Below are 16,127 nucleotides of genomic sequence, written 5' to 3' on the forward strand. Positions count from 1 at the left end.
ATACTGTGACATTTTCTAATAAGGTCAAGGACCAAAGCTTGGGGAAATGCAACAGATGTGGTCTCGATTTGACAGTTTGGATTTATCTTGTCTTTTTAAAGTCAGCTTTTATATGGGAAACACAGACGTTCTGGATTTATATTATTTCTATGATCAACATAATCTGGCAGCTGTGGTGCAGCGGTAGGGCTGTCAACCACTCATTAGAATATTGAAGGTTTGATTCCCACCCACGTGTCAAAGTGTCCTTGGGCACTGGACGTCTAGTCTAGTGGAAGGTTTGCGCCAGTGTGTGTGAATGGATGAATGGGACTGTGACTGCAAACCACCCTGGGCCTTTGAGGAAGGTAGAAAAGCGCTATACAAGTATAAGCCAATAACCACAATTTCTGTTTCAGATGGTTTCAAATGATCTGTATTCTTAAATATTGATTGTGTGTCCATGCTACCTTTACACACGTCCTCTGTGGCGCACATACAAGTCTATATTAACACACGCTTTGGGCTTCCAGTTCAAAACTCTAGCCTTCTCCGGTTGCTACGCACACTCTTAAGACCGTTTTGTGTCAACACCATATACTTAACATGGCTTCACTATCCTGTGTTCAGCGCACCCGTGCCTGGTGTGCATGTAGTATTACGCTAGTCATCTCGCACCAAGCTTCTTCCAACTGTAGATGGTGGAAATACGCTTGTAAACAGTAGAAAAAGAAGCAGCTTGTCCAGCGTGAACACCAGGGAGGAATGTATGTTACAGAATGCACGTTTTGCGCATTCTTGAACGTGCATCAAATGCCCGGTGTGTATGTTGCTTTACAGGAGATCAGAGACTTCTTAGCAAACCAAAATATTTCTAACTCTGATATTAATTTAAAAGTAAAAAAAACTTTAAAATCAAACACAATATTGGCTTTACCAAAAATGCTACTGTGTCCAAATCTAAACAAAAACCCAAATAAACACAAGTTTCTTGGTTTCATAATAAAGTTTATTCTATATTACAAATAGTATTTTGTTCTTGACTGCAAAATAGGAATGCATTATATTTACATACACAGGTATACAATTATAACAAAGTTAGAGAAGCTTGCCTTAAATCCCCCGGGTTTCGTTTTTACTCTCAATATGATACTCTTTCTCTTTCAAATAGGTTTTAGTAAAAGTCTTTTCTAGCATGTTTGTGTAACACCTGCTATAACACTGAGCAAGGAGAACATTTTAGGTTTCTACAAAACGTTTGAAGGTGGAAACTTTATCTTTGCTCTTGGCAACACATTTTGGCTTCAAGCAGACACTCTTTGTCGTAAAAACAGGCCAAAAAGAAATGGAAAACAGGATGTTGCACTGAGAGGCAGATTCACAATGTCAGCTGAGGATTTTAAATGTGTTTTTTATTTTACTCCTAAGGATCTACTTGTGTTACTTACACATTGGCTATGTAGTAAAGATTTCAGCATTTGAGTATTAACTTTACTGGAAAATAGATTTACATAATTTTTTTTTGCAAAGGCTGATGTTTGCCAAAGTTTTCCCTAAAAACTACATCTAAAAAAGCCTCTCAAAGGCAACAGCAGACATGACTTCTGTAATGCTGAAGAATGAAGCTTATGAAAAATGTCTTGGATTTCATATGTCAAAAAATATAAATGTTAAGTCTCAGCAGCTATTTTGATTTAAATGAGTAAGTAGCTTGGTTATGGCAGTAAACAAAGGAGCACTTTCTGTGATGGGGAACTGATAATTCTGTAAGATAAAATTAGAATATTTCCTTTCATAAATGGATCTTGGAATTTAAAGCAGGACTTAATGCTAAATTATATTGAGGCATTTTAAACCAGAAGCATTACAATCATGAAATAGGTCAAAATAATCTGTATTATCAGCAAAGAAAAAGCTAGAATTACGTTTTCTGCCCAAAGGTACACCACTGCTGTCACTGATGATTTGTTGTGGAAGATGCTGTAAATGACTTTACTTGACTCTTAGTAGATGTATAACTATATAAATATCTTTGAGCAAGGCAGTTCCATTTCATACTATCCAGATAGGTTAACATGCAAAGGTATATAATATCTGGTATGTTTAGCATCTACCACTTCACAAAAAAACTGTGGGAATGAGATCCTGCAGGAGCCGAACTGGATAAAGGTTCCACCTTAAACGAAAGTTAAAACTTTTCTTGCATGAACAATCCACTTACTCCATCTCAATTCTTCCAAGCAAAAGAAAGACAAAAGAACACATCCACATCATCATTGCAAGGCTTATTTTCTTGTTTTCATTTTTTTTTTTTTTTTTTAAATAAGTTTCTTAAATTGTTTACGTTTTACATGCGCTTAAAAAGCCAATAAAGGACCCAAGGTGGACCTAGGGCGGTCTTCACACATTCACATCACCACGTGGGGCACGTTGTCAAGGCAAAAGAAAGGGCAGAGGTCAAAAGGTACGGAGGGCGCCTCCATCTTTCAGTCGCTCTTTCCCGTGGTGGGGGTTCACATCCAATAAGTCTCCATTACTCTTAATGTCCATTATGCTTACTAGTTGCTATGCTTAATCGTTTTTTTTTCTCTTTTCTTTGAGGCTTGCAAAAGGGCGCCCACAGCTTCCACTGAGGACATCTACACTAATACAGACAAGAGTGCCTCAACAATTACACACTCAGGAGTTGGGGTTTGTTGTATGCAACTAGCTACCATCTCCAAGGCTTGTGCAAAGCAGATAAATTGGTAAGTCAAGAGCCAGACAAAAGGGTGGATGGTGTGCCGAGAGCCGGAGAGACCCAGGACGATGGAAATAGCATGGAGGATCACACCAAATCGCCCACAGAGCCTCCCACTTCGACACACTGAGGTCAGAAAAAAATCACACAGGCTTCGTAAAGAATCAGTCACAAGATGTTTTTTTTTTTGTCCGAGAAGTGGTGGTCTTAAACATAGTCCTTTTTTGTTAATTCCTCAGTGGCACTTTTATAAATACATTTTTACTGTTTGACAATTTTAAGATCCTTTGGTTTTTGGCTGACCAGCTGAGTCCATCTTATTAGATTTCTCCAAACACACACACACATACACATCTCAAAATAAGAACATCCTGGAAAAGAGGTGTTTCTCACACAACTGGGCCTCTTTAGGTAGAAGTCAGCCATGTCTGACTTTGTATGGGATCTTCTCTGTATTTTGTTTCCTACCAGTGCATTTCAGTCAGCTCTTCCCCTTCTAACCACCTCTGGTTGGTGTAGAAATGTGGGCAGTCAAGATCTTGGACAGCTGCAGATTTGTTTTTGTAAATTTGTGCATGTGTGCTTTGATAGACCTTCACAGAGGCAACAAAACGTTTGGAAGAGACTGCTCCTGGTTTTGATCTGGCAGTCAAAACAGTCTTCTACGGTTGGTGTAGATATCTGGAGAGCTGTTGATTCCTTATCTGTGCATGTGTGTGCTTTGATATACCGCTGCAGAGACGACAAAGTTGGCAGGGGCTGCTCCAGTTTTGAATTAGCAGCCAAAATGCTGCCTTCCTGCATTGGTTGTGTGCTTTTTTTTTTTAAAGAAGATCCAACTTTGGTGGGGCTCCTGGGTTTTCTAATTGCTTAAGTTTGCTGTAGCCATGGAAGCGCAACTCGTTAAAAATGATCTTGATCATCCACTAAGTAGGTAAAAATGTGTGAAAGTTGCAACAGGCTACAAGTTGGGGATGCACTGCATTCTAAAGTTTTTGTTTGTCATCAAAGGAAACATTGAGAAGAGCAATAATCATTAACTACCCCAATCAGTCTCTTTCTAAAATACAACTCCAGCTACATTTAAAGAACACAAGAACATTCTGGATTTGCCTGGATTCTCCCCAGATTTCACTGATATGTATGCTTTGCTTGAAGGTACAGTGTAAACTTGGCAAACCATTCTTGCATTAATTTTCCCCAAAGGTGTTCATTTGGTTTGCAGTCACCACTTTTCATGTTTCCACTTGATTCCTTGTGTTGGAAATAGCACTACTAAAAACCAAACGCTTGGAAACTATTTTCATCTCGACTACTCTAAAGTTCAACAAATGGACACCCAACGTTGTGGTTTTCAAAAAATTACTGTATGTTCTTGAAGGCAACATAAAAATGTTTCTTCCCTCTTCCAGCTGGGGAATGAAGAATGCCAATATGGCCAGCTCTCAAGCAATCACTCCCTGTGGTGAAGCTGAGTGATGCCCCACTTTGCACGGTGGGAGACACCAACCTTAGCTGCAGACCACCCCTCACATATTCAGGTAAACTAGTCTTTGCAGCAGAGTGAATGAGGGGAAAAAGGTCTCTTCAAAGAGGAAGCAGAAAAAGGGGTAAAGGAAGAAGTCTCTAAAAAGCTGAAGGAGGAAGTCACATGATGAAAAAGATGGGGACAGGTCTTTGCTCAGGCACGGCTCGGTTTCTGATGGGGTCTCTTCCCAGTGCATCCTGGGAAATGCGATCCTCAGCTCTCCAGGCTCATGAAGGCCACCACCTGCTCCAGCTTAAAGGCCAACCTCTGTTTTCTGGCTGCATCGTCCTGCTCCAGTGCACACACAATCTGCAATCAGGAGAAAGATGTGAGGACACACAAACACAACACCTTTTTTAACTTAAAATTCTTTACACAAGTCATTCAGATCTCACATATTTTAGGTAACAGAATACTTTATTATATGTTGAGTTGTGCTAATGATCAATGATGATTTCAATGAAGATGATTTCAGACGAGGAAAACAAAGATGTATCTATTTGTCTCCATGAAGATGTATCAGAGTGGAGCAGAGCAGTGAGAGTTGGGCTTGCACATCGTAGTTTCAACGTCACAACTGGGAGCTTTTTCAGACAGCATTTTTCATCAGCTTCTGATTTATCAGGATTTGAATAAACAAAAAACTCAGAGATGCAGTTTTAAGCTTAAATTATTTTTTACATGTCCTCAAGAATGAATGAAAGTTGTTACAAGAACAAGTTCAAAAAACTGTTTTCATTGGAATGGGTCTTTCAATCCCTAAATGGTTCCTAAAGCTAGTTGTGGAGAATAAACTGGTTAATTGGTTTATGGAACCAATTTAACGGGGTTTGAAGAGAAGACAAATCAAAAACTTTAGTGAACCCATCTCCTGCAAATGAGGGAATGGGGTTTGGATGCAATGCGGACCAGGAAAGCGTCTTGCCAATTTGAGAAATACTAACATTGTGAATTTAAGCTCACTTGGACCTAAACCTTTTATTTAGTGAATCAGGGTGAAGGGTGTGGGACACCTGTAGCACTTTAGTTTAACCCCAAGATGAGGAGTTCCCAAGTGGATGAGAGGGTCCATGCTGTCATTTGTACTGATGCTACTTACATTACCACTAATGTCAAGCTTAATTTGCTAGGTCCGTTTAATTCTTCTGCTTTTTTTGTGGACAGCTTTTCTCTATGCTACAAGTAGTAGAGGAAAATTGGCCTAACTGGCTCAGATGAGACCCAACCAAATCTAAGTTCATGTTCTTCAGCCTAAAAAAGCAAGTCCAGGACTTTTCCACACAGTATCTAAGAACTCTGTTCACCAGCAAGATAACAATGGATTCTGATTGACCTAATCAGTTGGAAAGGGTTTTTTGTACCAGTCTGTTTGGTGAAGAAAGATCTGGGTTGGAAAATGAAGCTCTTAACCTCATCTATGGGCATGGATTATGGGTTGAAAAATATCTATCTTGAGATAGTGGGGAAAGCTATGCTGCCCTTTTATCTCTAGGAAATGTATCTCTGTGTGTTCTAGAACATCTCTTTGTTCTCCAGAAAGAGAGAAGCATGGGCAATTCTGCCTAGATTCCTAACTCTACGACCTGAAACCCAGATGAGCAGACGCGATGAATGGATAGGCAAAAGTCTAAACAAAACTAATAATTGTTTATGATTGAAATGTTAAATTTCTCATTACTTGAATAAGTCATTCATGTACCAAATGCTACATACCTCTTCAGTGTATTTCCCCACGTAGGAGTAAATCTCACTTAGAGAGCTCATGGAGTTGAACTCATTCATGTGCATCCTTGACTGTTCAGCTAAGTAGGCGTTCATATCCTGGTCACTGATAGCTGGCATCCTATTAATGTCTGAGTAGTACCTGTAAAAAACACAAACATAACTACTTTACTCCTTTATTTCCTAACCATCTTTGAAGCTTAGTGGATTTGAAAAATGTGGTCACTTGTGGACAATAGTTGTGTAACCCTGGATATTTCCAGGTATGTTTTTTGCAAAGTAAAGAACAAATGGGTGTTGTTCATAGAAGTCAGAGTCATGTTAACTACTGGTCAGTGTTGAAAGCAGTTATCTTGGTAGTCACATTTTTTTCCTTTAAAAAACAACCAACATGTTGGTCAGTCAAAACCCTATTTACCTTCTTTTGCAGACACACAACTCAAATATTTTTTATGCAAACTGTTACTCAACTACAATACAGTATGATGTTTTACTTTAACATTATTTTGTTTGTTTTGAAATATGTTCTACAGCATTGACATGTTCAGTTAAATAAATAAATGTAAATTCTGTCAGAAAATCTGCTCTCATTTTACATTTTTCCTTGATAGTGTGAAAATAATGAAGCTTCGGTGTCAAACTACAGTTCTTAAATGTTTTTAACCAGGCTCCTTGGGCTTATTGGTAAAAAACAAAAACCACCTGATCCAGTAATTAGTATCAGATGGAACAGGAATGTCTGAAAAACTACTAGGTTCCATATTCTTTGGAGAACATTTTTTTTAAATAATAATTTGTTATAATTTTACAAAAACCTTATGAACACAACATTCCCATTTTTTTTACTCAGAATGTATTTGCTTATAAAGAAGAGTAATAATGCTTACAATTGACAAATCTGCTTTAGCGGCGCTCGACTCCTCTCAAAACGTTTTTTGTCTTTTCCCCTTTCATGCAGTCTGTACAACACATCTCTCCTGCCTCAGGCTTCACATCATTTCTTACAAAGTTACCCGCTCCTGAAGCAGCACTACAGTTGGAGTGTGTTACGACACACACTCCAACTGTAACAAAAACCTTCTAAAGCAGTTGCTCACCTTTCCACCCAGCTTTTGTAACTGGGGATGTCCTTGGCATAAAGCAGCTTGTTGGAGGGTGAATCTTTCCCAAGGCGGTGTTCTGAGGTGGAGCAGGAGTCCATGAAGGTCTGGGCCACCACAGACAGACAGGCATCTGTGATGCTGCTTTTGTGGATATCAAACACAAATTGGGGGTTCTTGATCACATTCACCCAAAAACGTAGAGGTAGGCTGCAAGAAATTGGTAAAAACAAAGAAGAAAATTATTTGGTGGAAGAGAATTTACAGGAAGCTAAGTTAAAACTGCCATGATTAATGCAGTTAATTGAAAAATCCTTTATTTGGACTGCATATCAAACATGTAAAAACAGACGCTGAGATTTTCCTTTTTATAGGCGAATCTTTAGTGCAGCTACAAAACCTAAAGCATCTGAGAACTGATGCATGTTTTAGCTTCATGCTTAACTCGCTTTTAAAACTGAAACAAAGAGCTTGAAGAAAAAAAGTGCATCCATTTAACCTAGCTTAGAGAACAACGTTTGAATATGTAACAGTCGTTTTAGTGAATAGGTATAAACAAACCATTTGCCAGTGGGAATAAAGATACATACTAAGTGCAATGCTTTGTGTTCAATTCAATAAAGGCTTTTTCTTTAAAAACAGGTGGTAGCTGCTTCTCATTTATTCAGTGTCCAGTGGTTTTTGCTGGGGGACACATACCAACACTATTACCTTGTTTGTGTTGCTTCCTGTTTTTATGGTTGTCCAGAATAATGAAAATGTGCAAGTCTGTTTATTTGCAGGCCTTGTTTCTGCCAGAATAAATAAATTTAGGCACAGCTTCATCTGTATGCTGCGGTAAAAAGGGGTTCAGGTGGTCTTTGAAGAACTCTGAATGTGACTTGGATCACTGCAGCCTCTTTATTCTATGGACTATGTGCTTTTAGTTGCTGTGGCCGAAATCATTCCAGCCCTAAACAGCATGTCAGTGAGGAACACTACCAAAGGAGGAGGGGAAGTAAAATGGAAAATGCAGTCATTTAAAACACCGCTAGTGCTCCCCTGCTATGTATTCATACTAGCACCACCACCCATAAAGCAATTTAGATGTGCAATCTAACAAAAGAGGATTTGGACCAAGCAAGAAACAACTCTGCATTATGACTTCAAAATTAATCTAAGCAAGTAATCTAGTGGGATTAGGTGAAGGGATCAAAGGGATATTACACCACTGCTGTGCTGCTTTGATCACTGGCAATCTGCTGTTTCAAAGGGGCATAAAGGTGGCACAAACAAGAGGCCCCAGTACAATTTTAGCACATTTCCATTGTAATGTGTACATTTTTTTTCCTTTGAAGATCATAAAACATATAATTTAACTTTAATTGGTCAGTGTAGCCGCTGTGGGTTCATGAGTCGCTAGAGAGGCTGTAGCAGGTCCTTTCTTGCAATTCGCTCAAAAAAATATGCAGAAAAAGTCGACCGGCTGTGTCTTGGTTTATTGCACTTCATCATTGACATAGATGACACATAAGATGCAAACAATCAAAAGCAGCGAGTTCATAAAAAATGTATACGAAAAGCGGTCAACAACAAAAAAATGCTAGGTCCTGTGCACCCTCTCTGCACCAAACCAAAAAAAAAAACAGCTACAACAGGTGACAGGTGCGCCTAATGACGCCTGTAATTATCAGGTGACAAAGAAAAATTATAAATACACATGATCATGGCGGCTACAGGCAGATTTAAGTATGTAGTCGTGTTTGCCTATTGGTCAGAGCTTAGGTTAAATATCAACTGCCATGATCAACGTCTGTGTTATCCTGGAGAAAAGATTCTAAGAGAAAAAAAGCAGAAAATGAAAAGCTGCTTTAAGGTGCTCTAAACGAAAAGGAAATACCAATATTTGTGGATAATCATATCTTTTAAATAAATTAGTGTTCAAATTGTTAAGCAGTTTTCATCTATTTTTGTTCCTTGGTCGTTAACAGATTAAAAATGTGTTTGCATCCTACCTTGATTCACTAATTTGACATTAAAACGCAGTTTCTTACACAGATTTTGATATATTATTTTGATAATAGCATTGCAGAGAAAAGAAACTGTCTTTGTCATGCATTGACCGGTGCTGTTTCTAAACATGACTTGGTGAGTCATCTTAAAGCAGATGCTTCTCACATGAATGAAAAGAGTCATCCATGTTGTTTCTGTCCTGGACGTGCTGTTTGCACTGAGAGCTGCAGTGAAGATCGGTATGTGCATGTGCATGCTCCACAGTAAAATCAGATTTGTCTGTTCCATCTTGACATGACAAACACAGTGTGCAGAGAGACACTAATACAAATGCAGAAGAGCGAGAAGAAGAGACGCCACCAACATGCTGCCATTAATCCAAAGGATACCATCTGGAGGTGCTGAGGGAGCCAGTGACTCATCCATACACTCTCTTATTGCACACAGCAGAACTCCACAATGCAGAAACGGCTGAAAGCTAATTTGAACTTGTGACAAAGTCATTTATACTTTGTCTGAAAAGTATTTACAAAAGCGTGTGTAGGAACACATAATATATGTTTTTGCTGTTAGCATACTGTTGTGAAGTATGGCCTGAAGAAGAGGTAAGATTGGGTGGGTGCCATCTTTAGGTTGGTGTATTGTGCAGCTCTGCATTGTGGTTTGAACCAACTATACTGTGGGTGCTGCCAAAGTACAACAACGGTGATGATCCAACACAGAAGTTTTTTTAAGATTCTAGGGACTTATTGAAGTGCAAATTAATGGTGTTTGCGTTCACACCTCCCTTGGCAACGATGGTTCAAGCAACAGCTTCCAATATAAAGTCTATATAAACGTATGTATATGCACATTTCAGGCTTCCATGTTCAAAACTTTTGCATTCACAAATCTATTTTTGAGCTTTATGGTCACTGAAAATGTGCAAACGTTTAAACCGGCTGAACTTTGCCCAATCTGGGACTTGAATTTGGTACTGACAAAAATGCCCGTTTGGAATTATATGACACCAAGTCTTTCATATGTCGGAATAGAGCTATGACAGAAAAAGACTGGAGTAAGATTCACGAGACAACATTTCACATCAAGCCTCTTCCAACTGTAGGTAAATGCGCTAGTATGGATGGGGTAGTGACAGTCCAATGTGAACACCATATGCTAAACGAGCGTTCAAGACCTCACACCGTGTTCGGTCTGTTTACGTAGCCTTACACTAGGCTTGGTGGAATTGTTCCAAAGTGATACAAAGTATGAAGAATTCAACAGATTTAGTGAAATGTTATAGAGAGTTTACTTGATTGGATTCCTCCTATGTTTCAAGATACTAAATAAGCATCAATGTGTTTGTTAGTGAGGCATCCGAGAATTCCGCCTATAATGTTTAATTATTCTAAATTTGATACGTCTTTTTATGAATGTATAACTGCTGATCATAATGTTTTTTTGTGTATTATTCGTGTTTGATTGCTTGAAATAAACCATTTCAAATCAAATTAAAATAAAAAATAAAAAATATTTACTGCGTTTATCATGACTTGCTTTTCAAGATAAAATGTCCGTTCTTGTTTTTTACTTATTTATTATGTCTATTTATTTTGTCTTCTGCATCTTGTAATTCAGTGACTGATAGTCTGAAAAGTATAATATGCAAAATGAGCATCCCTTACAGTGACAATAACAGCAGTAGCATCAGCAGAAACTCAGTCAATTTAAGTGGCATTATGTTGGGGTGTGTTAGTGTTTAGCGCTTAAAACAACAACACTTTTTGACGACAACAACACTTAAAACACTAGAAATGGACTAAAAATACAAATAATTCTGGAACTGTAAATTTAAAAGAGAAAATCTATTGAAAGCATTTCTCTCTCTCTCTCTTTCTTTATTTTAACATAATTTTTTTGCTTCAGTTTTGTAGTGTGATGCATGCTGGGAGCTTGGCAGTAGCGGAGAGGCTAACAAGATATAACCACCTATTTAACTCCCACCATGCTCATTTCCTCTTCTTTACCTTTTCATTTCTCTGTTTCCGCTTTCTTTTGTTGGACATTCCAGCTCCCCAACCTTTCATGGCAGGATCTCAGAGGTTAGCATGGTCTAAATTAATATGTAAATATTAATCTAGAGGTGTACTTGTGCATTTGAGAGTGCACACTTGTCACTATAGAGATTTCCACAGTGACAGGCATTTTTGGCCCCATTACTTGTAATAATAGATCGGGAGCCTTGGCAGCCAATTGGATTAGCCCCTTGTGGTTGGATTTAATGAAGATTACACACCCCTGCGGTTGAAGGATATTAGAAAAGGAAGAGGTGCCTGTTGCAACTTGGCCTTAACAGTGCAAAGCCATTTTAAGTGTGTCAAAATGTAGGTTATTTATTGGTTATACTGTAACGCATAGATACAATTAAATGATAGTAAAATTCAATCAGAGGGATTTTGTACAATTCCCTAAATAGGAATTTGCATTATTGGAATCCAGAACAAGTACTCACCAGTTGCTCTTCCATGTGTGTCGCACATGTGGGTCGTGGATGCTGTGTTTGTCAGCCTGCTCATCCAGGAAGTCAAACATGTATTTAATAGCCAGGGGAAGAGCACTGCCTCGATGGGCAGTGCTGAAGATGGTCTCAAACAGGTCATCCACAAACTTTTGCAGCGTCCCCTGTGGTGGAATAGAGAGGAGAAATTAAATCTGCAGTCTTTCCACATCCACTTTCAGCATGTCTAATCTACACTATATAGATATTGATCACAACGCATGCAGGTGGTGAATGTAAGTGTCACCATCTAATATATTTTGTGACACATAGCTGATTAATGTTGACAGAGAGATTGCTTGAATGTATTTTCCTGTGTGGGTTCATGAATTGTGCAGTGGAGTTCATTTTGTTATTGCTCCGGTGTGTACGTATCAAGCATCCATCTCACAGACCTGGACCCTAAATCTTTTTTTTTCCAGGTTTACTGGAGGAAATTGTTATTCCACAGATAACTTTTAATAATATCTGGGAACAGAAGGACCATCTCCTAAGCCTCTTTGTGAAGCTGGATTAGTTCCCACAATGCACCACTGACCCTAATTTGATTTAATGGTGGTGACTTTAAAAAGGAGACAAGAGCAGAGACACACAGAGCAAAAGAATCTAATCCTCTTGTAAAGAACAAGTTGATGGGATGCATGGTGGAAAAAAAGCAAGAGCGGAGGATGGAAATGAAACGACAGAGGTTTCCTATCTGAAAGAGAGGCCATTGAGTGTGGCAGATGAGGTATGTACAGGCGTTAGCGAATAAAAATCCAATTTGGGTGGAGCGAGTGACCGAATCAGAGTGAAGAGAGGTAGAAAAGTGTGGGTGGAGGGAATCCTGTTAGTCTGACAATCACAGCTATAATTCTGCTGTGGCCTGCATTCCTAACAGCTTATCATTTCTCAGAGAAGATGGGATCACATATCTTTATCAAGCCAGTGTGCCTCAGCCTCACAGACTGCTTCAGTCGGCAGCGATAGCCCAGTGTTTTAAGCACTCAAACATACAGGTGTGTACAAAAGCAAAACCCTGTTTGTGGCGGAGGCTTTTACGTCAGCCTTTATCTCAAGGGGTGCATGTGTGTAAGCACTGTCATCATCACAGGGTTCTCTTGTTCCCTGGTGGAGCTGGTAACCACCAACACAACCTCCCCAGCAACCATTCAGCCTGTCATTGGCCTGCACCCTAAACCTAATGCGTCACCTGGACGTTTTGATTCTGCCTGCCTCCTCGAGGAAATTCAAATGAGGTGAGCAAACAATCACTGGGAGGATTGTAAACAGTGGAAAAGTGGGAAAATTTTTTCCATCCTCGTCCCTGTCCATGAATGCAATCTTTTACTTCTAGTCTCACTGATGGAGATGGTGCAAAAATGTAAACTGTGAAAAAAATTCATTGGTAAGGTGAAATCCAAACTTAGTTACACCATCTGTCTGTATAATCATGATGCTTCAAAAGAGAAGGCTTGTCAAGATAAACTAGTTACTCCAAAAAAACAATCTATCTGAAAAGAGGGTGTGCTGTCAGCATTCAGAATCCACCGTCCTGCACCCTGGAGTGGGATGATGGCGGGGAAATAGAGCGAGTCACGGAGGCTGAGCTGCGACGTGTGTGATGGTGTGTGGAGGACTCTACAGTATGTGTCAAGGTGACAGCTGCTCCATTTTCCTGCCTTCTCTTTATTCATCACTTTGTTTATTAGTTTCTCTCATATGCTGTGGATTAGGTCCTATGCCACAGTCCCTGTTATATTTCTCTTTCCCTTTAATTGATCACTTGAATCTGCCAATACATCTGCACTGCTAGGTATTGTTTCTGGTAAAGAAGAGTTGCTCCAATCCTTCAAATTGGAACTTTAAAAAAAACTGTAGGACAAGAGTTCTGGTTGAAATAAATGTCTAACTTTTTATTCCAAATGCAAGTCACACTTTCCTTGGATTTAAGTCCCACTCCAATCATCTTCTGATCTATTTTAAAACCATTCTCAGTGGTCTTTTAATTATATTTTTGCTGTTTTTGGGAAAAAAAGTCATTTTTTAGGATATAGTTTCTGCAGTGCGGCAGAAATACACCTACGAGTCGTGGGTGGGTTGGTTGCCTTGCAGCAACTCCGCCCCCTTTCCCCTAACTGTTGCTGAGAGCTCAAAGCAGGGAGCTTGTGGCCCGCACAGCGTATTTTCTATGTCTGTGTTTCTTCTATCTGTATTTTTTTATTTGTTCTTGTTTCACAAATAATTAAATAAAGAAATACTTAGAAAGAAATTTGAGTTTAATTTTCTTTATATATGTCCTCCATCATCAGAAAAATAAGAATTTGATTTTCAACTGAGTGGGTCTTTAAGGCTTTGGCATAATGATTGATATGAGATAGTGAGTTTTATTTTGCTATAGAATAAAATCAAAGGACTCTAAGACACATACAAGAAAAATAAAACAAGACCTGCAATACTGAACTGTTTTTTTTACACCTTCACATATTAGATTTAACACTGAGCTTTGCATATTTTTGTCTCTAGGCAAGTTTAGAAATCCAATACCTTATCACTGCCTTAAAGGTGCTCTTGCATACATTCCCCATTATTTGACACAAAGCAGTTTTCTTTATTTCATGGTCAATCTTGTGATATAACCCAATATTTATACATAAAAAAACACAAGTATGATCTACGAAGAACTGTTTCTTCTCTAGAAGTAAACATAATGATAAAATGACTTCCTTTTTTTAATAGTTTTACATTGTCTACATAATCATACTTTTATTTGTTCTCCAGTATGTACGCATTTCAAAATGTCAGAGTTTGTAAGATTTCACAACTTTTAACATATTTTAGTATTTGTTGATTGTCTTGTTTACATGCTTACATGCTAAATTGGAATTGTTAATAAAACTTTATAGATAAGAACTATAAAGATTTGTAGAATTGATGTATTTTTGTCTAATATAAGTTACTCTGAAGACACAATTTAGAGATAAGGTTTTAGTCAATTATTTTTTTTCAACTGCCTATAGATTCCCTTTAAAGCTAATTGATAATCCTCACCACATCCTTTTCCTAATCATGAATCTGTTTTATGTAATTTATTCACCAGGACAAACACTTTAAAGATGTTTTCTATATTTGACTCAAACTCAAAACAGTCAAGACTCTCTCTGTGAAGTGCTTAACACAAGTGTTTGGATCTTAATGTAAATAAAGGTTTTTTGATCACAACAAATTACAGTGGAAACATTTCTCTGCGTTCGTCTACCCTGTCTGTGTCTGATGATGTGAATTTTGATTGCAGAAAAAGACAGAGCGCTTTAGGACTGGATTCTGAATTTGCATTCAGCCGACAGATCAAAGTCACATTTCTCACCAAGCCAAATTAACTGACCCCCCGCCCCGCCCCGCCCCTCTTCAATTTAAGGGCCGTTGTCAGAAGCCCTATTCAAAGAGTTTCATTTGAAAGAAATTTCTTTTTTTATATCCTTGAATAGCCTTGTGGTTTTTTCTTCCGTAACATTTTGGATATGCTCCTGCATCAGTGCAACAGTAATGAAAAATGAAAACAAACAGATATCCGTTTTCCCTTTCTCACCTGAGGGGATAGCTGAATACATTTGAATAATCTTTTCCGGTGAGATGACTCATCCAAAGTAATCATGAATATTTAAATAAACTCAAGCTTTTCCGCATCATTATAATTCAGTGTGAAGGTTGTACTGACCCTTTAGCCTTTTACTTGCTGAACTGCTTCAAAACATACAGAAAGTAAAGATGTAGGAACATTTTACAGATAAATTAGGCTCTGTGAACGTTCCAAATTCAGACTAAGCGGAAAAAGCTGGCAGGATAATGAACATGATGGTGATTTTTCTTCAAAGATTCACCTTTGTAGCCAGAAGCCGTGTCAGGTAGATCTCAGAGACCATCTTGCTGCCACGGTCTCCTTCCTTCTGGTCTCCATGCTCATGGTTCTTGACCAAGTGCCAGACCTTCACCCCGCTCTCCAGGTCAGGAGTGATCATCGGTGTGCGGGAGCGCAGACTGTCGGGGCTTCCAGTGTACTTTATCATGTTTTCTGTAAAGAAAGGTGTATTTTTAGTTTAAAAAGTGCTGAAAAAACCAATGGAAATCAATTGGTATCCAACAGTTTTTGTTATAAAAATATAACGTATTTAGCATCAAACTGAAAGTTTAGCTATATGGTTGAATAGAGAAAAGAAAAAAAGAGAATCAACAAATGACAAAACAATCAAAGAAACATGTCAACAATAGAATACTTTTGTGGCAATTTGCAAGTCTGGGAGATTGGACAATAAACTTTCAGAAAGTCTGTTTGGTTAATTTTTTATGGTTTCTTCTCTAACTGACAAGACATGATATTGCCAGCTGACACAAAATCGAAAAGGTGTCAAAAGAGATGAAATATGTATGGCCCACCCAGTGGCTCAAGTAGCGATGACATTTCCAAACACATGGCTCAATGAATGTTTACACAGTGTAAAAAAAAAAACTGATCAATAAGTGCAAATTGGGAAAAAAGAACGTGAAAAA

At 38.4% G+C, this 16,127-nt stretch overlaps 1 protein-coding gene across 2 annotated transcripts in view; it reads right to left on the minus strand.

Annotated features, from left to right (window-relative positions):
* Nucleotides 1–972: 972 nt before the first annotated feature.
* plxna4 (plexin A4) overlaps nt 973–16,127 on the minus strand; it is a 231,814-nt gene continuing 216,659 nt past the window's right edge. For both annotated transcript variants that reach the window (XM_023952327.1, XM_023952326.1), the window contains exons 28-32: nt 15,461–15,651; nt 11,556–11,725; nt 7,067–7,279; nt 5,961–6,111; nt 973–4,556 (exon numbers count right to left, since the gene is read on the minus strand). In XM_023952327.1, coding sequence (XP_023808095.1) covers nt 4,461–4,556; nt 5,961–6,111; nt 7,067–7,279; nt 11,556–11,725; nt 15,461–15,651 — 821 coding nt within the window. In that variant the 3' untranslated portion in view covers nt 973–4,460. The remainder of the gene's footprint in view (nt 4,557–5,960; nt 6,112–7,066; nt 7,280–11,555; nt 11,726–15,460; nt 15,652–16,127) is intronic.

Source organism: Oryzias latipes, chromosome 23, assembly GCF_002234675.1.
Source record: "Oryzias latipes chromosome 23, ASM223467v1".
Taxonomy (NCBI): domain Eukaryota; kingdom Metazoa; phylum Chordata; class Actinopteri; order Beloniformes; family Adrianichthyidae; genus Oryzias; species Oryzias latipes.